Source organism: Zalophus californianus, chromosome 16, assembly GCF_009762305.2.
Source record: "Zalophus californianus isolate mZalCal1 chromosome 16, mZalCal1.pri.v2, whole genome shotgun sequence".
NCBI classification, from domain to species: Eukaryota; Metazoa; Chordata; class Mammalia; order Carnivora; family Otariidae; genus Zalophus; species Zalophus californianus.
In genome coordinates this window covers 4583349-4607959 of record NC_045610.1, presented here as the reverse complement: position 1 = coordinate 4607959, position 24611 = coordinate 4583349, and the positions used below count along the sequence as shown (strand labels likewise).

At 51.5% G+C, this 24611-nt stretch overlaps 1 protein-coding gene across 3 annotated transcripts in view; it reads left to right on the top strand.

The window, feature by feature from the left end:
* The first annotated feature begins 13695 nt into the window (after positions 1 to 13695).
* Positions 13696 to 24611, top strand: part of GAS7 (growth arrest specific 7) — a 198210-nt gene continuing 187294 nt past the window's right edge. Inside the window, exon 1 of one of the 3 annotated variants that reach the window (XM_027625377.2) lies at positions 13696 to 14032. In XM_027625377.2, coding sequence (XP_027481178.2) covers positions 13850 to 14032 — 183 coding nt within the window. In that variant the 5' untranslated portion in view covers positions 13696 to 13849. The remainder of the gene's footprint in view (positions 14033 to 24611) is intronic. The other 2 variants (XM_027625376.2, XM_027625378.2) reach the window with 2 other exon arrangements.

Here is a 24611-nt window from a genome sequence, read left to right as displayed (position 1 = left end):
CAGCCTTTGGAGAAAGCACAGCCCTGCCAACACTTGATTTCAGCCCCGCAAAGCTGATTTCGGACTTCTGGCCTCCACCGCTGTAAGAGAATAAAATATGCCTGGCTGGAAGTCGAGCTTGTCATAATTTGTCAATAGCAGCCACAGGAAACTGCCAGAGTCCTGCCCCCCCCACCCCCACCCCCCCCGCCCTTCGTGACTCTTTCCAGGTCTGCATACCAATTCCGGAAACTGTTTGCTGACATTTTTCTTTAAATCAATCCTGAGCTAACCGAGTTATTTACCCTCACCTGGTGCCAGCAACGATATTCGTGAAATCCCATGTTCGAGACCCGTCAACATATTCAACTTCGCCTCACTGTAAATGCTCATATCCCCGCGTCCTCTACAATTATCTAATGAACCACGAGGCCCCCAGCGGAAGTGACCCCCACGTTGTGAAACACTGACCCAGCTCCACGCAGCTTGGGAGGCCTCCATCGTGCAGCTGGGCTTTCAAAACTGCTTTGTTAAGTTCAAATTTCACTTGAAAACTATCAGGGGAAAAAAAAAAAAAGGAAAGAATCAGCCCCTTTAAAAATAGAAGCCATTTCTCCTGCACATTTTCACAGAGCCAGATTTTAAAATGCAGAATTTAGCAGAATCTGAAATCGTCGTGGTGGAGTTTACTGACATATAGATAAGGAGCCTTAAAGGGGAAGGAGGGAGCCATGGAGTGTGCTAGCAGGGAGCTGGATCTGGTGGCAGAATCTAGCTAAGAGCCTGAACCAAGATATTGGTGCTGTCTGCATTTTGCTCTCTCTCTCTGCCTCAGGACCGAGGGCCACATACGTTAAGGAGGGTTTGCTGTACAAGGGAGGGTGCAAGGATTTTTGAGGCTGAGAGTTGGAGAGGTGGTAGAATTGATAAATCCCCCCACCTGGAGAAGAATATGCCTCAAGCAGGGGGATGGGCAAAGCAGCAGACTTTCATCTCAAAAGTTGGACCTCGAAAAATGGGCACAGCGGGGGCGACCTCCAGCTGCAAGAGGAGAGTCAGGCTCGTCCTGCTTAAGCCTGGGAGTAGATCCTACCAAGCAAAGGGTACCGACAGTTAAACTCTGAAAGGGGCCAGTCCTGGATCTAGGCTTCTTTACGCCTGTTTGTTTAAGCATTATTTGGTCCTAAGGCATTGTGCATGTGCGCAGAGCTTCCAACACATCTGATGGCGGAAAAAAAAAAAAAAAACCAATAAATGAATAGATTCTCTCTTTTATTTTTTTTTAAGATTTTATTTATTCATTCGAGAGAGAGAGAGAGAGATCACAGAGGCAGAGGGAGAGGGAGAAACAGACTTGCCGCTGGGGCTCGATCTCAGGAGCCCCAGGACCACGACCTGAGCCAAAGGCAGACGCTCAACCGACTGAGCCACCCAGGTGGCCCCAGATTCTCTCTTTTAGTATATATGTTGTTTGTGCTGCTGAGAAAGTATTCTGAAAACAGAATGCGACTTTTTTTAATTCCGAACGGTCTATAGCTTGGATCCCGAGCCTGTGATGGGAGGGTCCACCAGCCAAGCCTGGGGAAAACCAAGCCTCTGACCTCACCTCAGTCAGTGGCCACATGGACCCCCTTTACCTCTGTACCTCGGCGATCTGATTGGGCAGCATCACCCCAAGGCCCCAGGAGGACCTCTCTCCCTGCGGTCAGTGCAATGCTGGCCTGGGGCTGGTGGAATGCTGTGATTTTGACCTGCCCAGCATCACCTCTCTTTTTCTGGTTCCAGTATCCAAGACCTCCCTTTGGTAAAACTTATTCAGTACGGTTGTGCAGAGCTGAGCCAGACCCCTTAGTTTCTAGGGGTGGCCATACATCACAGATTAAGCCAATCAGCATATCCCATCTCCCTGGCCACAGTAAACATTCAAGGGAGGGGTCAGAGAGAGAGAGAGAGAGAGAGAGAGAGGGAGGGAGAGTCAGGCTCCCAGATTTATTTCAAATGCTGGAAGAAAGACTCTCCACTTTGGTGCTGCGGGGTGCCAGGGTAATGAGAGAGCTTTCTCTCATTAAGAGTAAAGCTGACACAGAGTTATATCAAATCCAAAGAAAGCAGAATGAAGATAGAGAGAGGTCACAATGTTGTTTGAGACCCTGGATCCAGCCGTGCCTGAAGCTTCATACCACTGCACCCTTCATTTATATGAATCAATATTTTATTCTTGTTTTCTTTTTTCTCCCATTTTTTTAAAGTTGGATTTTCTGTTACTTACATTTGAAAGTATTCTGATAAATGAAGGCCGAGGCACAAGCCGCACCTTTGGAGGAATAGTGCACGTACTTCTTCTAGAGAGGCGTATTACAATAAGGTGTATCTGCCTGTTTTGGCTGGGGCATGGCCAGACTCTCCGAGTTCAGCCTGGATGGTGGTCTCCACTTGCCCCATTTGCTGGGTTCCCTCGTGTAGGGATTAATCTGCACCACCACATGCGGCAGTCCCATGACTCAGAAAGGGTTTTCTCCTTGTTGTAAGCCAGCCTCCAGCATGGCCTCCAATGATCTTCACCTCCTGCTATTCACACACTTTTAAAGACCCTCCCAGCCCCGTGCAGGGCTGACTGTGTAACCAAGAAGATGTTGTGAAGACCAAAGCTAGGTCATTAAAGATACTGCAGCCCTGCCTTACTGGTTCGTGGACACCTCTCTCTCCGGGGGGAAGCCAGCTGCCATGTCAGGGGGACACCCAAGCACCCCATGCTGAAGAACGGAGGCGTCGAGCCTCCACAGGGCTCACCAGCCGCGTGAGGGAGCCACCTCGGAAGCAGGTCCTCCAGCCCGAGTCAAGCCTTCAGATGAATCAGGTCCTGCTGACGCTTTGCCTGCAGCCCCAGGAGACAGCCCCAAGCCAGGAGCATGCAATGCACCTGCTCCTGAATTCCTGACCGGCAGACCCTGTGAGGTCTTACTTGGTGTTGGTTTAAGTTGCTACATTTTGCGATCATCTGTTTCCATGACAATGGGTCACTAACACACTCTGCTTCCTCAGTCTTCTCTCCACGCCCCCCTGCCCACCCCCACCCCAGCTCTTTCCATTTCTTCCTCCTGGCTACCTTCCCTGATTTCTTTATCAGGCTACCCACCCCTGCTCCCCGCAGCCTTCATCTCATCCCCTTTCTTCAACTGCTGTTTTCTCTCTCGAAGAACCTCCCTTTGGCGCGGTCCCCACACTTCCTATCCTTGCCCCCGGTCTGGACCCTCCTCTTCCACCCGGAGAAATGGCCCCTTCTCCTTCACGTGTCCCCAACCCCTTTCCTCTCGACGAACATCACGACAACAATGACTGTTGATCATCCTTGCTGGAAGGGAGGCGATTTCTTTATGTCTTCCAGCAGATGGGGAAATTTGGGGGTTTGTTTGGGGCTGTTGTTCTTGCCCTCACCCCATCTCCCCAGAAGCACAGAGGGGGAAAATCTCCCACATCCCGCTCCTGTGGAGAAGTCCAGGCAGCCGGGGAAGCCTGGGTGAATGCTGATTTTTCACAGGGCTCTTGCAGTGGCAAAAGGGGGCTGGGGAGCTACCATCGTCATGGCAACACGCTCCCTGGTGGGTCCTGGGCTGCACTCCCAGGCTGGGGAAGTGGCTCCCAAGTGTGTGTCCGTCCTGCAGTGGGCCTCAGAAGGCAAGGCTGCCTGGGAAACAGACGGGGCTGAGGCAGCAGGCCCTCGCAGGTGTCCCACCCCCAGAGGCACACAGCCAGCTGGGCAAAGCCAGCGAGTCCGGACTCGGGAATGCGGTGAACTTGACGCAGGACCTACCCAGAGCCACCTGCCTGGTCGGCTCTTTGCCCTCCCCTTGCACTATTTTTGCTCCCTGAGGAAGTGGTCCGTTTCGGGCTACAGGTGACTCCTGCCTTTGAAAATGAAGGTCTGCCAACTCTATCATGCATGGTTCACCGTGTCGGTGGTTCCCAAACTTGGCTGTACCCGGACATTTTTAAAAGAAGCTTGTTGGGGCGTCTAGGTGGCTCAGTTATTAAGCGTCTGCCTTCGGCTCAGGTCATGATCCCAGGGTCCTGGGATCGAGCCCCGCATCGGGCTCCCTGCTCGGCGGGGAGTCTGCTTCTCCCTCTCCCACTCCCCCTGCTTGTGTTCCCTCTCTCGCTGTGTCTCTCTCTGTCAAATAAATAAAATCTTTAAAAAAATTAAAAAATTAAAAAAATAAAAGAAGCTTATTGCCTGGCTCCCACCACGTATGGAGTACAATCTGGCCATCGGGATTTTTTTTTTTTTTTAAATTTCCAGGTGATTCTAATGGGTAACAAAGGGTAGGAAACATTATCCTCAGCCGGGTCTGTGCATGAGAACCTCCCAGAACTCCTCAGCCTGAATCTCTCCGAGTTGGTCCCTAAGCCTCTGAACTTGTCACAAGCTCCCAGTGATCCTGGTGAGCCACTAATGCAGCATGACCATAATGCTTGTGGAATGCAGGAGCTTGGGGTGAAGTAGAGACCTCCAAACACCTTGCTTTACCTGTTGCTGGTGGGTCTGGATGGGAGGATGCCTACCTTGAATCTATGGACTTAAAGCTGGTATGTGTAGAGACCGGAAACAATCTGGTGTGATTTTTTTGTGGCTCAGTCTGATACCCACTCACTAGGAGACAACTGGCTCTGGGCTCAGATACTTTTTATTTTCTGGAGTCTTTTTTAGTGATTCTTCGGGATCTCTATCCCGCCATTGTCAAGCCGGCGCTCTTCCTGCTGTTAAGATACCCTGTTCCACATACTGTAAACTGAATGACTAGATTAAAAAACCTTGCTTGTTAGGATTATCTGAAGACCGTAAATAAATAAAATCTTAAAAAAAGGGGGGGGGGGGCGCCTGGGTGGCTCAGTCGGTTAAGCGTCTGCCTTCGGCTCAGGTCATGATCCCAGGGTCCTGGGATCGAGCCCCGCATCGGGCTCCCTGCTCTGCGGGGAGTCTGCTTCTCCCTCTCCCTCTGCCTGCCTCTCTGCCTACTTGTGCTCTCTATCTCTCTGTCAAATAAATAAGTACAATCTTTAAAAAAATAGAATTATTTGGAGACCGTGAGTGAGTAGGCTCTACAGAGGTTCTGAGGACTTTCGTTAAGAGCCCGGTGCACCGAGGAGGCCTACGCTTCCTGTTTTATTCTGGAAAATGTCAAGCCTCTAAAAAGTAGGGAAAGTAGAATAACGAACCCCCATTGTTGATGTAGCCCGATTTCGATGATTAACAACATCGAGCGCGTTTCTTGCCCTGCCTGTTTCAAAACTCCTTTTGCCTAGTTCTCGCTGAAATTTGGATTCCTGGAGGATCTGGGTCTTGGGCTCTGGGAGAGCAGAGATTGCTGCATCATTACCATCAACCTCGAAGAACCAGAGATGACCCCCTGCCCCCTGCCCTTTTGCTTCCCAGAGGTCACTCAAGGTGTTTGCCAGCAAAGGGCAGCTTTGAAGGGCAGTTTGCTGGAAGGTTCTCTCGTGAAGCACGTTCTGCCCAGTCTCCAGGCTGCCCCCATGGGTCCCCGCGGAGTCCTTCATGCATCTCAGGCTCTGACCTTCAGGTGACCATGAGAAGCGCTAGAAAAGCCTCCTTTGCTTGATTGGGAGATCGAGCTGGGGAAGTCAAGGGGAATGTAAGCCTGTGTTCGGTTTCCTCACTGATGTTCTGGAAGGCTCCGGCAGGAATTTTTACTAGTCTGGAGAGTAAATAGGCATTCCTTCTACCTCCTGATGATACCAGGCCTGGACATTTCCGGAGATCACTCTCTGGCTTTAGAAATGGAGTCCCTTCCATTCTGCACCCAGCCCCGTGCACGTTGGTAGAGCTGGACCCTCGAGCAGGAACATCCCCCAGCTGGCCTCCTGTGACGGCTCCTTCCCACGGTCTCATGAAACAGGTGTCACCACCTCTCCTGTGCAGTCAAGAAGATTCTACAGATGGAGGTCTCGAGAGGTGAAGCCACTTGTCCTGGGCGTGTAATTAGTAAGCAAAAATTTGGGACTCGGACGAGCCTAATAATTGGAGCCTTCCTTAATAAATGGAGAGCTAATTATAGTCATCGAAGAGACTGTTCCTTGTCTGTTGTGATTAATTCCGAATTTATTTTTAGTCTTCAGAAGAATAGAGACTCATGCTGGGCCTTTGTTCTGAGAAAGAAACGTGCGGACTCCTGACAGTCCTCCTGGGCCAGCGACTCCTGTGAGTTTTTGCAAAGCTCAAGGGTCTCCAGGGATTGGGGTCGACCGGAGCGCCTTTGAAAGGAACACTCTAGAACGACTCTTGCACTTTGTTAAGAGGGCGTGCTGTCGCTGTCGGGAGGAGGGGGGGTGGTGGAAGAAATTGGGGTCTGTCCCGGGCTTGCCTTTGGGGTAAGAAAAGCAGGCTGGGATACCGTTTAAAAGGTAGCCCAAGCTTTAGATACGTTAATGAAGTCATCAAACTGGAGGTGGGTCCCGGCCCGTCAGACTTTCTCTTTAATGGGGCTTTGCATATCTCTGCCAGGCTCCTCCTCGGTGGTTATTTTGTTGTTACTCCCGAAGGGGAGGTTCTTTTCCATAATTCCTTGCTTCCTCCAGGAGTGGGAGGGAATGGGGCAGAAAGTTCTTTTGCCTCCCACCCGCCAAGACCCGTAAAAAGATGGACTTCTGTTTCCGAATGTGATTGTGGGTCCCGCACGGTGTCCTTAATGTCTTTTCCCTCTTTCCTTCCCTCCCGGCTTCTTTTTGCAAATGAAGCCCCCAGCTTTCTTGGGGAAGCACGGTGGCGGGGTGGTGGAGTGGGGGTGGGGCTCCGAGCACGTGGGAGGGGGAGGGGGAGGGGGCCTCGGCTGGGAGAAAGATGGGCCTGCTTGTCTCTCCCCCCCACCCTCTCTCTTCCAGCCCCGGTCCTTTTCTTACTCCGTGTCCCCTGTCTCTCTTCCCCACAAATTGTTTCCTATCCGTGTTTATCTATTTATGTGCTCTGCCTCCCACGTTCCGCCGGCGCCTGGCCCTCTCCCGCCCCACCCCTGCCATCCTTCCGAATGGCCAATAGGACACAACTGTGAACCCTTCTTGCTTCTAAATGACGAGGTTCTCTGATGGTACAGGTGACACCTGGAAATGTATGACCACCGTGGTGTTTAAGGACGGTCTGCCCTAGCAGGGTGTCTCTCCCACATACAGGCTGAGGACTCTAGCAGGATAATCCGGGGGGTTGTTAAAAACCCTGGGTTTCCTGAGTCCCATCCCTGACCCACCGGATCAGAATCTCTGGGGGTGAGGCTCAGGAGTAGACATCGTTTTCTGACAAGGTCCTCAAGTGATTCTTAGACGCGATGTCAAAAACCAAAGTCTGCATACTGAATAAAACAAAGCAGAAAGATGAGTTTATTGTAGTGTTTCTGACCGTAAGCTAGGGAGCTCAGGGCTATAGGAGCAATGTGTTCAGAGTTGCTCACGGACTGAGGGATTTTTAGGGGTAAATGCACAAGCTGTTTGGTTTTTTCCAGCTGATCGGTTGCCTGGGAGTCTTCTTTCTTGTTTGGGTGAGGGGAGCAAGGACCCCCAGAGATGGTGTGAACAGACTTGGCATTCCGGGATTGGCTGGCGTTCCAAGCAGAGGTGTGAATCCCTGTAAGGTCAGGTTAAGTTTCCTTTACGTGCCTACATTGACCGTTTCCATTTCATCCCTGACAGAAGTGACTCCATTTTAGTTTGGTTCTACAGCACTGAAGTTTCCAAATCTGTGGCTGGACCTGTCTCAGATTCCAGATTGCGAGAACTGGGGAGAAGATGAACAGATCTTGCAGGCCCAGCGCCAGGTTCCTCTCAGGCTCCAGGAGGAGAACTGGACCCAGTTACTTTCTCCAAAGTCAGGATTCCAAAAAGGCTTATTTCCCAGTACACTAAATTTCTTTTCCAGTCCACTGTCTGTCTTCTTGAAGCTGACTCTCACGATCCCTGATTCCAGGATGTACTCAAAACATCCACTATGGTACAGGAAGACAATATATACGAGTCTCTGCTCGGACATAACATAGATCTTAATGTAACCCTTTTAACATTTTAATTTTGTGTATTATAATATACCTATCTGTTTAGTGGTTCACGTATTTAATTTATAAGTAATAGAAATACATATATTTGGGAGTTTTACTGATGAAGCTCTATACCCAAAGAAGTCTGGAAAGTAGCACTCTGGAATGTAGCATCTAGATTATACGTTCTTTGAGGTCAGGGACTATAATATTTTCTTTTCTTCTTATTTATTTACTTTTTTAAGTAAGCTCTGCACCCAGAGTAGGACTTGAATTCAGGACCCCAAGATCAAGAGTCACACGCTCTACTGACTGAGCCAGCCAGGCGCCCCTTATCCACTCCACTGTTGACGGACTTTGGGCAGTTTTCAGCTTCGGGCTATTATGCATATTGCTGCTACGAACATTGTGTATGTCTCTCGGTGAACAGATGAACACATCTCAGGTGGACATATACCTACAAGGGGACTTGATGAGTCATAGAGGATGCTATGAATCGGCTTTGCTGAGTATCTCATTTTCCAGCGGGCTCCGGCCAGCAGTGTAGGAGTTTGCTGGGTCCTCCTCAGCGTGTGGCATTTTCTCTTTTGTTTTGATAGTTACCGTACATTTTGTAAATTTCTATTTTTATTTATAAATACAACCATACTTATTACATTTTCTATTTTGTTTTTATATATACATATATTTTTAAAGATTTTATTTATTTATTTGACAGAGAGAGACACCGCGAGAGAGGGAACACAAGCAGGGGGAGTGGGAGAGGGAGAAGCAGGCTTCCCGCCGAGCAGGGAGCCCGACGCGGGGCTCGATCCCAGGACCCTGGGATCACGACCTGAGCCGAAGGCAGATGCCTAACGACTGAGCCGCCCAGGCACCCCTTGTTTTTATATTTTCATGGGTGTATATTGCGACCTCCTTAGGATTTTGCTTTGCTTTTCTTGATGATGAACAAGGTCGAGCACCTTTTGAGGTGTTGTTAGTATTGGCCTTTCGGGGATCTTTTTTGTGAAATGTCTGTTCAAGTCTTTTGCCTTTTTTTTTTTTTCCTAAGGAGTCACCCATATTTTTCCTACTGACCTACAGGAATTCGTTATTTATACGGCTATGTTTGTCTCTCTAGCCCCAAGCCCAGCACATTGTCCATCTCCCAGTCTTAACAGTTCTGTTGTTGAGGTTGCTGTTGAACGAATGAGCACGGAAAAGGAGGCAGGGCACCCTTGACGAATGAATGAGGCCTTTATAGATCCTTGTTTACATTTGGTTCATGTAACAGCTTTATTGAGGTATAATTTACATACCAAAACCTTTCCTTGTTTTAAGCGTGCAATTCAATGATTTCCCGAGTTGTGCAACCATTACCACAATTAAATTTTAGAGCATTGTCCACATCCCAAAAAGAAACCTCGGGACCATTTACTTATTCCCTATTCCTACCCCCAACCCCGGGGCAACCGCTAATCTATTTACCGTCTCTTATAGATTTGCTTTTTCTGAGATTTTCTTCTAAATGCAATCGTACAATATGTAACTTTTTTTAAAATTAATTAATTTATTTTTGGTAATCTCTACACCCAACGTGGGGCTTGAACTCACGACCTGAGATCAAGCGCGGCATGCTCTTCTGACTGAGCCAGCCAGGTGCCCCACAATATGTAGCCTTTTTGTATCTGGCTTTTTTCACTTTGTGTAATGTCTTTGTGGTTCCTGCATGTTGTAGCCTGTGTCAGGACTGCGGTCCTTTCTTGGCTGAGTGAATATTCCATTGTATGGGGGCGCCTGGGTGGCTCAGTCGGTGAAGCGTCTGCCTTCGGCTCAGGTCATGATCTCAGGGTCCTGGGATCGAGTCCCGCATTGGGCTCCCTGCTCAGCGGGGAGTCTGCCTCTCCCTCTCCCTCTCCCCCTCCACCCTGCTCATGCTCTCACTCTCAAATAAATAAATACAATCTTAAAAAAAAAAGAATATTCTACTGTATGGGTCTACCACGTCTTGTCAATCTATTCATCAATTGATGGATAGTTGCGTTATTTCCACTTTTTGGCTATTCTAAATAGTGAATACCGCAAGTTTTTGTGTGGCTGTTTGTTTTCATTTCTCTTAGGTAGATACCTAGGAGGGAATTGCTGGGGTCATATGGCAAATTTGTGTTTAACTTAATTTAAGAAATGGAAACCCTGATATTTATTTCTCTGCCATCCATAGGCTGATGATGGAAAGGCATCGAAGACTGTCTTGGATAGAAAAGAAATCCCCGCCAGCCCATAGTTATCAAATAAATGCACAGTGTCGAGAGAGAGCTAAGAAAGAGAGACTAAAGCCTGCTTTTAGGAGTTTATAGTCTAATCCAGATGTTCTAACACATGTGTTTATGGGAGTAACTTGGCAATATGGGAAATCTGAAAATGAGCAGGGGTTCAAACCTGCTCATATTGCAAAATGAATTCAGGAAGTACCAAATGCCTACTTTTTTTTTTTTTTTTTTTTTTTTGCAAGACTCAGTGTTGGTCTTTAAGAGGGGAAGATGGAAATTAAAACAAACGTACTTTCCCTCCCCTGAGTTACTAAGAGACTACTCAGTAAAATAAGACTTAGTTTCAAAGAAGTAAATAAGTATCTATTTAGTATACTAAATAAGTAAAGATTTCAAATAGAATTTTAAGATAGTAATAGAAGATCGGGGAGGGACCCCTGGGTGGCTCAGTCGGGTAAGTCAGTCATGACTTCGGCTCAGGTCATGATCCCGGGGTCCTGGGATTGAGTCCCGCATCGGGCTCCCTGCTCAGCAGGGAGCTGGCTCCTCCCTCTGCCTGCCACTCCCCCTGCTTGTGCTTGCGCTCTCTTTCTCTCTGACAAATAAATAAAATCTTTAAAAAAAAAAAAAAGATCAGGGGAGGAGGAAGGCAAGGGAGAGGGGTAATAGATGAGAGAGAAACTCATCTTCCCTTCACGATCTCGTGAGAAAACGGAAACCCAGAGTGTGTTTCTTTAACATTTACGGCATCCCAAAGATAAAAGTTCCCACTTATTATTGCCTTGGAAATCTTAGTGCGAAAAAGGTGTTAGATAATAAACAACCAGGACCATTGGACTAGATCGATAATAACTGCTAATATTTGAGTACTTAATATGCCGGGTGTTGGCATAGTTTACATTTTTACTTATTTAATCCTCTTAAAAACAATGATATAGACAGTACTACCATCTTCTAATGGTGAGGAAAATGAAGCTCAGAGAGGTTGAGTTAGTTGCCCAAGGGCACACAGCTAGAAAGTGGCAGAGTTGAGGTTTGAGTACAGGGAGGCCAGAGAGGACACACTGAGCTACTAACTGCGTTTAACCATCTCAAGTCCCGTATTCCAGCTACTGGATTCTGGTGTTGTCCAAGTTACTTCATGAATAAGAGATCAGGGACAGCAGTTCCCCTGACTGCTAGGCCAGTCAATTCTGTCCAGACTGACCTTAGGTATCGACCAGAGAGCCATTATCAGTCTTGGTGCTGCAGAATCATCTGGGGCAGGTCACTTGGAGCTGGAGTGTTTGGGATGCCCTGTACGCTGAGATTTCTCAAAAGCCAAACTGGGTCACAGGTGGCTAACAGGCACCATGGCAAATTTGGAGTTGCAAGAAGGCTCTGGACTGGCTGTCCTCAATTGAGCTGGGCCTTATCATCAGGTATGACACCTGGGGTCAGTCTGCTAACAGTCACATATCCTTCCCGATACAAGGACTTTGAGGCCCTTGTCACTGATTAGGTCAGTTACTTTTAGTGACTGATTCCTATGTCAATTTTTTTATTTTAAGATTTTATTTATTTGACAGAGAGAGACACAGCGAGAGAGGGAACACAAGCAGGGGGAGTGGGAGAGGGAGAAGCGCAGGGAGCCCGATGCGGGGCTCGATCCCAGGACCCTGGGATCACGACCTGAGCTGAAGGCCGAAGCCCAACGACTGAGCCACCCAGGCGCCCCCCTATATCAAGTTTTGCAGCTCTGCTTTAAGCCACGCCCCGTGGTGATGAGTGGTCCAGAGTTTGTTTCCCCCTGTTTCTAGCCAAGCAAGGGTTTGTGCATTTGCAATCGATGGGCTATTATAAGCAATCTGCATTTGTCAGCTCGCCCGTGGCTGGAGGCCAGGCTGAGGCGGTTCAAGGTGAAACGGCTTAAATGCAGACTGTGGCTCAAGGTGGATTTTCCAAAGCTTGGGTGGGCCTGGGCACGAGCATCTAAAAAGTTACTCAGGTGATTCCTCTGTGCAGCCAGGATTGAAAACCACTGGAAGATCTTAAGGCTCTTGTAGCCCAGCCCACCCTTAAGGCAAGATCTTAAGGCTCTTGTAGCCCACCCAGCCTGACTGATTTTGTAAGGGGGGTATCCAGGCAAACACCATGAGAGATGAGGCTAGGGGAGGTATTGTAGAGTCTGAAGGGCACAGGCTGAGAAATCGGTACTTAATTTAATAGGCAACGGGGAGCCAAGGAAGATTACTGAGCAGGATCTAAAGGGAGGCCATTTGAAGCATGCAGAGGGATTAAAGGGTCCAGTTTTTACAGCTTAGGAAATAGACTTTAAGTTTTCCTTTAGAGTAGGCTAACGAAGACATCCACTTTCTTTTACTTCTAAAGCCTCGGTTCAAGGTCGTTTCTTCCGCATCCAGGTCCTCTGGTTCCTGGAGAGCAGGCACCTGTCCAGATGATCTTTGCAGGTACCTGGCTCATGGCATGGAAGGTGTGGTAGCCTCCCACGGTCGGTTTGTTGACTGAGTAAATGACTGCAGACCTCTAGAGACTGGCCGGCCTGGACTGCAGGAGGACTGGTACGCTGGGGGCCGGCCTCCCCTTTGCATGCAAAGCGGTGGGGGCTGTTCCTCTCACCTCCCCCCCCCCGCCCCCTTCCTCCATTTATCCTCATCGGCCAGCTCCCAACTCCGTCTCCTCCCCGCTCGGTCCCTCCAGTGTAACGCACAGCCACCCGGACTCCCGGCTCTGGCGCCAGGCTTCAAACCTGTCCTTCACCCATTGTTCAGTTTCCGGTGAGTCAAGTTCAACCTCAGGTTCAACCCCGACAGTGGCGGCCACAGACACATTCCCTCGCAGGCACCCCGGAGGAGGCGCCCGCCGCCCGCTGGCCGCCACCAGACCCACAAAGCCGGCACAGAAGGGCGTTTCTGTTCCAGCGGCTTTCGGAGGCGGGGGTGCGAGCGCCGAGACCCCTCCCCAAGCGACCTGCCCCCTCGGCGAGGGAGCGCCCAGCCCTCGGCGGGCGTGGCCGCCCTGGTCCAGCCCCCGCCCCGCCCCCTCGCCTCCGCGCGAGTCCCCGCTCGGCCACCCGGCCGCCAGCCCCTCTCCGCGGACGCCCGGCCGCTCCCTCGCCGCCGAGCCGGGCCCCCGGCGATGCTCGGGATCCCGCCTCCCCCGGGAGCTGCGCATTTCCGCGCGCCCGGGCGGCCCCGGCTCCGGCCGGCCCTCGCGGCCGCAGCCCGCGCTTCGCGTCCCCGGGAAGTTGTCTCCGGAGCCCGCGGCGCCTGGGTCTCCTCCCCCCGGGCCCCGCCCCCCCCCCCCCCCCCCCCCCCCCCCCCCCCCCCCCAGAGCTGGATCTGCGAGCTGCCCGGCCCGGGGGCGTCGCCGCTTGCTCCGCGAAGCCTGCGAGTCTTCGCTGCCCCGCGCGGAGCGCGCGTCCCCCGCCTGGCCGGGGACCCCCCGCGCACCCCCGAGACGGCGCGCGCCCAGAGCGCGGGAGCCCGGAGCGCCGGGCGCCTGGGACCCCGCGGAGCCGCTGCCCAGCCCGCGGGGCTCGGCAGGGATGCAGGCTGCACTGTGAGCCCGGGCGCCAAGGCCATGTCCGGCGCCCGCTGCCGGACCCTGTACCCGTTCTCCGGGGAGCGGCACGGCCAGGGGCTGCGCTTCGCCGCGGGCGAGCTGATCACGCTGCTGCAGGTCCCGGACGGCGGCTGGTGGGAAGGCGAGAAGGACGACGGGCTCCGCGGCTGGTTCCCGGCGAGCTACGTGCAGTTGCTGGAGGTAAGGGGCGAGGGCCGGGAGACCCGGGGCCGCGCTGCTCGGCGCGCCCGCGTACCTGTTGCCCGCACCGGGGATGCCGGAGCCGCCCCTGTCCGAGGGGCGCCGCGGGGACGGCGGGGGACAGCCGCTGCGCGCCCGACCCTGCGGGCGGCGGAGGCAGCGGGCGCCCCTCCGGGCTGGGCAGCGCGGGGATCGCCCCCGGAGCGCGCGTCCCCCCCCCCCCCCGCCCCGTGCCGGGCCTCCCGAGCACATCGTGGCCGCCCCGAGGAACGAGAACTTGTTGCCTGTGTGAGTTCTGGAGCCCGCGGGCGGGCGGGTGGGCGCGCTTCAGGCGGTGGCAGGGGCCGGCCGAGGGCTGCGGAGTCCGGCGGTCTAGGGAAGACGCGCCGAGGATCGGGGTCGGAAAAAAAAGTGGCATCGATCTGGCCCCGGAGCCCGGAGCCTGCCGACCCGGTGGACGGTCGTGCTGCCCCGGGTCAGGCTGCCTGGCCGCCTCGGAGCCGCCCACTTGCTGGTCAGCTGAGTCTGGCTGGCCACCAGCCCGAGACGCCCGCCGGATCCAGGGGTGCCGCAGCGCCCCTCCCCTGCTCCAGCTTCCCCAGGCTAAGGTCCAGAGCCTGAGAGTGGCCTGTTCCTGGGGTTCTGGCCTGCCCCCAGGACTGCGCAGGACCTGCTGAGCCAAATCGGCTGGCTGTTTATTGTCTGGGTGACAGTTGGGAGGCCTCCCTGTCCTCTAATCGCTGAGCTCATGGTCACAGCCGGAGTGGGCTCCGAAGTTTCAAAAGTCCGGTGGGGGCGGGGGAGGGCGAAGGAGTGACCTCGTAGGACATCCCCTTTCGCAAAAAACTGCCCAACCCCAGGATCGTTGTACAGACTTCAATGGGCGGTTTACCCGCAATTGTGTTAAATATATATCAAACATTCTGCAGAAACACCTCCCAAATCACCGAGGCTGAATTTATTTATAATTTGACCCCTGACCTACTTCACAAAGAACAGAGTAGCAAGTTTCGAGAGAAATTGCTGGGTGGGACTCAAAGGAAAAAAAAAAAGAAAGAAAAAAAATGATGGATGGATGGGGCTGAGTGATTATGGGTGAGTTTGCAGAGAAATATCCTTTGGAAGTAGTACCGGAATGAGAGCCTGGCCTCCAAGAGGTACAAAATCCCCCCTAAATGGGTTAGTAGCATTCGAGCAAAATTTAGGCTGCAAAAGATTTCGTGGCCTGGCAGAAGAGTAGGTTCCAGAACCCTCGTGGTTCTGTGTTTTGAGAAACACGCGAGTGTCGGACGGGCTCAGGTGTGTCCCTCAGCTTCCCAGGTTCCTTTCCCGGGATTCAGATGTGCAAGAAAGCAAGTGTATCGCTTCTTAGGAAGACCTGCAGCGTCCCTGGCTCAGGAGCCCTGGGAGAGACTCCTGTTGCAGAGTCTCTGGTGGCCACACTTTTTCCAGGAAATCCTGATGTGGAAATTTGGCAGTTGGATGTCTGTCCGGTGAGGAGCATCCCTGGCTGGACGCAGCCAGCTGTGTTTTGGGCGGGGGCGAGGCTGGTGGGTTCTAGGCTGTGTTCGCAAGAGCGGACCGGCTCTGCTTTTTCCTCTGGGAAAGCGAGGGTGAACCAGACCCAGGAGACAACAAGCAGAGTGATCCTCTGGGACAGTCTTGGGTAGATCAGTCACCGGCCTGTGGCGCGTACAAGCTTAGGAAATCTTTGGTGCTTAGTAAGGGGCTTTCAGACCAACTCCCAAAGGTGACGTGCTCCCGAAGGGCCCATCTGTGGGAGCCCTACCACTGGGAGGGTCTTCCATTTCTTGAGCACCTACTAGGCGCCGCGTCCCCTGACAGCTCTGTGAAGGGGAAGGCACCATCCCCGTTTCTCAGGCAGGCATGAGAACTGAAGGCATGTGCCCCAGGGGTAATGCTTGCATATTGGCTCAGCGGCTCAGATGGCTGCACGTTACCCTCTGTGACTGCATCTGTTTTAAATACGGCAACGTGGGCTCAAGTGCTAAAAGGCAAGTGAGGGAAAGGTCTGGATCTTTGTGGGGAAGGGCCGGTGCGGCCCTCCAGGTCAGCGAGCTGGTGACAGCATCCCTAAGGGGAGGCTGCACACGGGGGCCACGTTGAAAGCCCTGCTCCTTCCCACCTGCAGCATCTCTCCTGCTGACCCTGAAGGTTGCTTTCACAGGGAGGCTGCTGGCTTTCCCGAGGGTGGAGGCCGGCCTGGGCCTGAGCCCTGGGACTTTTCAGAGGCAGGATCGGGAGATCGGAGATCAGGCCCTCTGTGTCTGGGAACCTCGTCGGTGAGCAGGCTGGACCCGCAGGCTGAGGGCCAGAAAATAGGTGGGTGGAGTCCCTTGGAATGGGGTGAGTCCTCAAAGCCAGACTGGGTCAGGCGACAATGCAGAGCTCCCAAGGGAGTCGCGGGTGGTGGGCTGGCCAGTTTATGAAATCGGGAGTTTGGAGAAGCAGCGGCCGGGTGTTCATCAAGGCTGGAAGTTGGTGCAGCACCCAGGAGGCTGAGCAAGGGGCCTGGATGTGGACAAGCTCATGGTTTGTTGGCCAGCAGGTGCCTGGCCCTGAGCCTGCTGGGGGCGTGGAGATCAGAAGGCCAGGGGAGCAGTTGGGGAGACAGGTCCCGACAGAATGGACGGCACCAGCCTCCTGGGGGAGGAGTGCGATGGTGGGGGGCACAGCTGGGTGCTGCGGACCTTTGGCTCCTTGGTGGAAAGAGTGATACCCAGAAGCCCCATCTTGGCGGAAGGGTACTACCGGTCGAGAGCAGGGTATGCAAAATGGACACTCCCCGAGGATTTCTTTTTGTTCGTGTGAAGAAAGGGGAACTGAGAGGCCTTGGCTTTGCCAGAAGCGTACCTCAAGGAGAGGAGCTGGGAGCTAACTCTTGACAGGGTTGAGGGATCTGCCTTGGAGGCCAGCCAACCCCCAGGGAGGGACCGGCTTGGGGAGATTCTGGTTCTGGCTACCCCGGGGCGGGGGGGAATCTCTTGGGTCAGTCCTCCAAGGAGATGGTAGAAGGGTACAGCATATCTTTGGCTTCCAGAAAACGGCCTCCCGGAAACTGTGAGCCCAAGGGGGAGAAGGGGGGTGGGACCCTGGTGAGGCCAAGGGCTGGCTGCAAGGGTCTGGGCTCCTCAGGGGATGGTGGAGCTTCCCAGAGGAGGAGAGCAGCACCAGGAGGAGGGAACCCCATGGCTGGGCAGGTCCGGTGACCTGCTCTTAACCTTGAATGGAGAAAAGAAATTCGGGACCTGGAAGATACTGCATCCGCAGAAACGCCCCGGAACTTTTGGGAAATAATAATTCTGGGGGTAAATAGGATTGGAATGCAAACACTACAGAGCTTTCCTTGACTGAGGTGCTGTTCTTAGGAGCCACCATCTGGCTGTGGGGTGTAGAGCTCAGAGGTGCTAACAGTGGGACCCTGTTTGCCAGCAGAACCAAGAGGCTGCAGGGGGTCACCCTTGAACACGGTCTCCTTCTCTCCACCTTCTGTTCTCCCATTTTGGGGTCATGTGATGTGCTGCCAGAACCTTCAAGGTGTGGCTGTGAGAGAGAGTTGCGGAGCTGGGGAGCTGGGCTGGGCTGTGGATAATTGAGGAACGATGGTTCATCTATTCCTGTGGAACGGGCCACCCCAAGACTTCATGTTGCAAAACACCCATTTACTATTACCTCACACGTCGCTGTGGGTCGACGGGGCTCTGCTGGGTGGTTCTTCTGTGGGTCTGTCTCGGCGGCTGTCATGCATTTGCAGTCAGATGGTGGAGGGGGCTGGGGTCCCCGAGGCAGAGCTGGCCTGGAACTCCAAAATGGTGTCTTCACTCCCATGTCTGGTGCCTTGGTGTTCTTCCAAGGGGGCCTTTCTCTCTGCATGGCGTCTTATCCTCCAGGGCCCTTCCACATGGCCTTCCTCTTTAGCAGGGAGTTCGAGACTTTCCACAGTGGCTGGCTTCCAGGAACGCAAAGTGCAAATTGCCAGGCCTCCTTAAGGCTTGGGCTCAGAATCGGCACATCCCTTCTGGCCCATTTTATTGGCAAAGTGAGTCACAAGACCAGTCGGGATTCTGTGTGGGAGGGAGGTGCCTACAGGTGTGGATACAGGTGTGGATACAGGTGCATTGCGGGCCCTTTTGCAGAAGGGCAGGGAGAACACATCTGGCACAGCGATCCATTAGAGAGGAAACAGTGCTACCCCAGACTGACGAGAGAGAGAGAGAGAGAGAGAGAGAGAGAGAGAGAGAGAGAGAGCCCCCAGAGGGAGGTAAAGTGCAGGGGACTTGGCTCTTGTTCTGCTAGAAAATTCTCCTTTGCCATCCTCAGAGGAGGTTCTCTCTCTCTTTTCTTAAGATGCCAGGGATTTCTTCATAAAGGCCACCTGATCAATGTTGCAGCCGAATTTGAAACCAGATTTTCCTGTCCCTAAAGCCTGGGTCTGTCCACTGGGCCATTGGCATGGCAGGCCAGCCTTTTTGGGTGGGTGGGGGGGGGCACTTTGGTGCTGGTGATTAATAGACACAGTGTATCCGAGCTGCCTGACACCTAGTAGCTGTTTGCTATGTTGCCCAAATTGATTTTAATCCCGGACCTTTCAGTTCTGGAACTTGAGAATTATCTAAGGTGGTGTGACCTTGTCCCTCACAGCAGGATTTTTTTTTAAGGCAGTTTTCAGCTCTGTTCACAAAGCCGTGATGAGGGAGGGCTGGGGGTGCCCAGAGGATGTGACCGTGACCCAAGGGACCCAACAGGCTTTCTGCCATCGCCACTAAGTCATTGTGCCCTTTGATTTGGGGGCTGCGGTCCCCAACAGCTCCTGCTGTTTGAAAATCTGCCTTCAGCTCACCCTTCTGCCCGCCTCCACTCGGGAGAGCCTCCCCCTCTCGGCTGCTGTGCCCGTCTCTGGTCAAGTGGCCACCCCCCAGGACTTCAAAGCGGCGGGCAGGGCTTACGGATTCTGTGGATTCAGGGCATCTTCACAAAAGTTCCCTTAGCAACAAGTCGGCAGGAATCCCTGACATGTGTTCACCACCACGTGAATCCCTGCTGCCCATTACCACCTACAAACGTGAATGAGATGCTGACCTTCCTGGGCTCTCCCAGCCTGGGAAAAAATTCAGCTTTCATCCGACGGTCTGATTGACCTCATCGGAGAGCACAGGTGCCGGGGCCCCACTTGCCCCCGAGGAAGGAGAGGGTTGGTAGACCAGGAAGCCCTGTACCCCTGTGCGGCTGCTTCGGGGGACGTGGTTCTCAGCAGTTGGCTCCCTGATTACTCGTGGTGGCGAGGCAGCTTACGACAGGATTTCTAACAGAATGCCAGGATTGATCCGCACCCCCCTGCCTTGTACTTAATTGCAAAATTAGTATATTCCTCTTTTCCTGCAGTGGTGAGACTTGCGGGGTGGTGTTGACACCTGTGGAGGGAAGTAGAAACGGTGGCCGGCGGGGCGTCTGGCTTGTGCTTTGCTGGGATCAGAGCACGCGGTGACCGCGTGGAGGGGCTAAGTGCAACAGGGGTATGGACTTGTGAGGGGTTTTTGTGGGTTCCTGAGGACGAACTGCCTCCTCCCTGCATGCTTTGTGTCTCCCCTGCCTACCATCTGATAAAAAAAAGTATTTTTTTTTTAGATTTTATTTATTTATTTGACAGAGAGAGAGAGAACAAGCAAGGGGAGCTACAGAGGGAGAGGGAGAAGCAGGCTCCCCACAGAGCAGGGAGCCTGATACGGGACTCGAACCCAGGACCCTGAGATCAAGACCTGAGCTGAAGGCAGACGCTTCACCGACTGAGCCTCCCAGGTGCCCCTAACCTTCTCTTCGGTTCGTTCAGTTAGCGAGGCTTGTCTGCTCTCCCTTAGAAACATTTCTCAGAGACTTCTCCTTCTTCACTTGCGCTGGCGTCCTTTTTCCGTCAAGGGCTAGGAAACATTTTCGGTTTTGTGGGCCAAGAGGCAAAGTGGAGTTAGAGCTGCGTTGCTGGGATTTGCCGAGTGCCAGAGGCAGTGAGAAGCCATGAAAGTGCCCCATATGGGCTCTGTCACAGCTACTCAGCTCTGCCGTTGGAGTGTGAAGCCGCCATAGATGATCTGAGAACCAATGGGTGTGTTGAGTTCCAATAAAACTTTATTTATAGATACCGAGATTTGACTTTGTTACAGTTTTCCTGGGCCCTAGCGGTGTTCTTCTTTGGCTTTGTTTTCAACCCTTTAAAGATGTAAAAGGCATCCTTAGCTTATGGGGGCTATATGTAGTTTAGAAGTTCAGAAGTCGATCACTCATTCATTCAACAAACCCTGAGTGTCTAGGATGGGCTATGAGCTCTTTGGTTAAGTGCTGAGGGGGAGATAGTGACAGACACGGAAGAGAAGCTTACCCTTAGCTGGGGAGAGGGTACATTAGAAAAAATAATTTTTAAGTACTCTGGGGCCAATAAAACAGGGGACTGTGGTGGAGTGGGGTGTGGGGTGCAGGAGGGGGTTTGATAAGACCGTCACGGAAGCTTCTCTGAGGAGGTGATACCTGAGCAGAGATCTGGATGATGCAGAGCCATGTGAGTATCTGGGGAGAAGTGATTTGAGGCAGAGGGTACCATGAATGCAAATAACCCTCCAGGGGAGTATATGTGTGATGTATTTGCAGGAACCAGAATATTCTAGAAAGCAGTGAGCAGGGGCAAGAGAGGTGGAGATGTGACAGAGAGGCAGGATATCTGGATATTTATTCTTGTACCCACCGCCCTCCTTACTAGATATACATATATTTATACATAAAACTTTATTTTTCTATAAGAGTCTATAACATTCTGCACAGTAGAAGAAATGTACTGTGAAATAATTTGGGATTTCTTGCCCTTTCCCCTAGGTTTGCATTTCTGGGGTATCAACACTCCCACCCTGGCTGACTTCAAGCTTCTAAAGGTTTTTAAAAATAGAGCCCATTTGACATATGACCTTGTGTAAGGTTAAGGCGTTCAACATGCTAATCTGATTCATTTCTATATGGCAACATGATTGCCCTCGTAGAGATGTGTTGCGGCACATTGCATAATTATATATCCCTTCTTTTTCGTAGTTGGTGGAGAGTTCTCCAAGTGCCGTAGAAAGCCCGTGGTTTGATGGCAGGGGAGGGCACGCTCTGATTCGTTTCGGAAAGCTCATCTGGGCTGTGGTGTGGAGACTGGCCGTGGCAGGAAGGTGGCAGTGGAGATGGTGAGAAGTGGGTGGATCTGGAATATATTGTGCAGGTCGAGTCAAAAGCACTTCCTGGTGGGATGACTTGGTGGGGGGGGCTCCCCTCTTGCAGGTTGGTGGTGATACCATTTTCCTGCTGTCTTCTCCTTATCTGTGAATCATCCGTCCATTCTGCCACCAGAGACCTCTTCCTTAAAAACAAGAGGCAAAGGCAAATACAAATCAGGAAAAAGTTAATATCCTTAATGCAGAACGTGCTCTTATAAATTAAGAAAACAAAAACAAAGGATCGCATCCATATGAGAATGGGCAAAGACTTTGGGTGGCCACTTGATAATAAATGATAGGCAAAGTCATCAGCGTATTCAGTCTCCCTAGTAATCAAAGAATGGGAGTCCATACTCAATATGGGGCTCAAACTCATGATCCCGCGATCAAGAGTTGCATGCTCTTCCAGCTGGACCACCCAGGTGCCCCGAAGAGTGGCACATTTTTAAAAAGATACTTGCTTTAATGAAAACTGTCAAAATTAAAAAAGAATGAGCATTGGCAAGGAATGGTATAGGAAAATTGTCCTAGGCTCCCTGGAGGGTGTGTTGTTTTTTTTTTTTGTTTAAAGATTTTATTTATTTATTTGTCAGAGGGAGAGAGCACAAGAAGGGAGAGCGGCAGGCAGAGGGAGAAGCAGGCTCCCCGCTGAACAAGGAGCCTGATGTGGGACTCAATCCCCGGACCCCAGGATCATGACCTGAGCCGAAGGCAGATGCCCAACCGACTGAGCCACCCAGGCGTCCCTCCCTGGAGGGTAATTGGGCAATATACTTTAAAAGCCTTTACAATATTCATGCCCTCTGGTCTAGCACTTCCATTTCTAGAAATTTGGGCTCAGGAAGCATCTGATAGGCAAGCTGTGGGTGCCAGGAATCCCGCGGCAGCACCGTTTCTAATACTCGAGCATAATTTGGCCACAACATTTCCAACCAGGACGAACTGGTTAAAATAAGGCTCACTTGGCTTCGCACGATGTCAGATAGGCAGAAGGGGCTCAATAACTATGTTGAAGCTGGATTTAAAAAAATAAAGAATTTGGTCAATGATGCTAAATGATTCGTGGAGTTAGCATACTTCATATCTCGCCTTATGACAAGGCAAAAAGAGATGGTGTGTCCAGGAGTGAATTGCTTTTTAAAAGCAGGGACTGTGTGTACCATGCATTCTGTAAGTATCCTTTCGTGGTGAGAACAGGTTGAAGGAATACTTGCTGGCTCGGGGCCACGTTCTTTTAAATATTCTCAGTGATAGCAAATCTTTGTCTTTTGGGGGAGGAGGGGTGGTTTTGATTTCTTTTCTTTTCTTTCTTTTTTTTTTTTTTTTGGAAACAGCCAAAATTCATTTGGAGCCAAGTCTGGTATATCTGTATGTGTGACTGTCTGTCTATCACCTTGTTGCAAAGAGGATTTAAAGCAGCTTACCAAAAAGCATACAGCACAATAAGATGAAAGCATAAATATACAAGGCAATCTGGAAAGGAGAAAATAAGGGAATTGGCAGAGTGAAGTCTGAAGAGCAAAGAGGGTCGTTGAATTAGGTGATGCTGTTCGGGGTTTTTGAGAAGTCCTACCCACTGGTAGGGATGCATCTGAGCATTTCTCAATGGGGAGTCGCAGAAGTGTTCTGAGAAAAATGTGGGCATCGTGGGCTATGTGCTGTATCAGTCAGGATGGGTTAGGATATGCTTCTGTGACAAACAACCCACTGCTCTTGGTGAGTCAGACAACCTAGGTTTGCTTCTTTCCTAGGCTGCACGTCTGTTGCAAGTTGGTTTGGGGCCATGAGGCCCGCCCCAGGATCCAGGATGAAGGAGCCACCACTGTCTGGAATCTTGCTGGTGATCATGTCAAACAGCATCTGGTCCCTAAAGCTTCTGCCCAGAAGCGACATATGATACTTGTGCTCATACTTCATTGACCAAAGCACACCTAATGTGGTAGGTCGCCATCCTGCCACGTGCTCAGGAGGAAAGGAGCAAGCTGAATATATGTGGACATGCTCTCATTTGGGGAGGATGTCCTAGTTTCTACACTGTCTCAGGCTCAGTCTTTTTTGTATTCCTCAAGACTGAATCCAGTGCTTCTAGAGCAAGGTTCTCAAAATGCATTCCCTGGGTCTTGTTGGTTGCAGATCCTGGCTCCGTAGGCCTGCGAGGGGGCCCGAGGTGCTGCGTATCTGACAAGCTCCCACAGACGCAGGGTCTTCATCACATTGCAGACCTTATCAGGTTGCCCTAGCTCCTCAGAGCCAGGATGAACTCTTACTGTTCTTGCAAAGCTGCTGTCGCCTTTTCCGAGCTATCCTGCCATCTAGCACTCTGCTGGGCACAGGAATAGATACTTTATACCTATGCGTTTTGGACAAATGCAATCATTTCCCGACCCCCAGACTTCCTATGATTTCTTTTTTCTTTGTGGTCAATACATCTGTCACAGTTTCTGGTTCACCAAAACCTAAACATTTATATTTGAGCACCTACTATGTGTCAGCTGTCCACAGGGCTCCGTGAGCTACAGCCGAGCCAGGGAGCTGAGGTTAGTGGGTCCTCTTTGGGGAGACCTTAGGGATGTGCTCTCCCCTGCAGGGTGACTCTGACAGGTGACCTAAGAGAGTTAAGCCTCCCACTTGTTCTGTTGGAATGAAAACCCTTCTGGGTGTTTCGCATCCATGGGTCTGTCTCCCATGCCTTAATCCCTCCTCCCTTCTCGTTCGCTTGTCAAATGCACAGAGAACTCCAGGATTAGTCAACAACAGCAACAAAAAACTAATTAGGTTGTAAAAACTCTTTAGAGATGATATTTTAAAAACTCTACAGCAACGAGCCCTTGTCCTAATTTCATCATGACAGAGGATCCTTATTTTAGCAGCGGCTCAGGGAGGAATGTCACTGAGCCCATTTGTTTTTGATTCTTAATGTAATTTAGAAATAGAAAGAGGAAGTTTGAGTCTACTGTTCTCATTTAGCAAAAGAAAAAATAAATTTGTTTTTGATAAATAGCTGTAAGCCTTTGTTGTGCTCAGAGTGAAAAATAAAACTAAGTTGCGTTGTTGATCACCAAGGACACACTCAACATGGGATCCCGCTAATCTGATACTCCAGTCTCATATTTTCACGTATTTATTTATTTTTAGAGATTTTTATTTTTTTAAGCCATTTTGACAGCCAGCGTGGGGCTCGAACTCACAGCCCCGAGATCAAGAGTCGTGCGTGTTCCACTGACTGAGCCAGCCAGGAGCCTCCTCGTATTTTCATATTATAAAGGAGGGTCTGAGTACCTAGAGCTTGTCTTCTGATGTCAGCACATGCTTAGAACCTACCT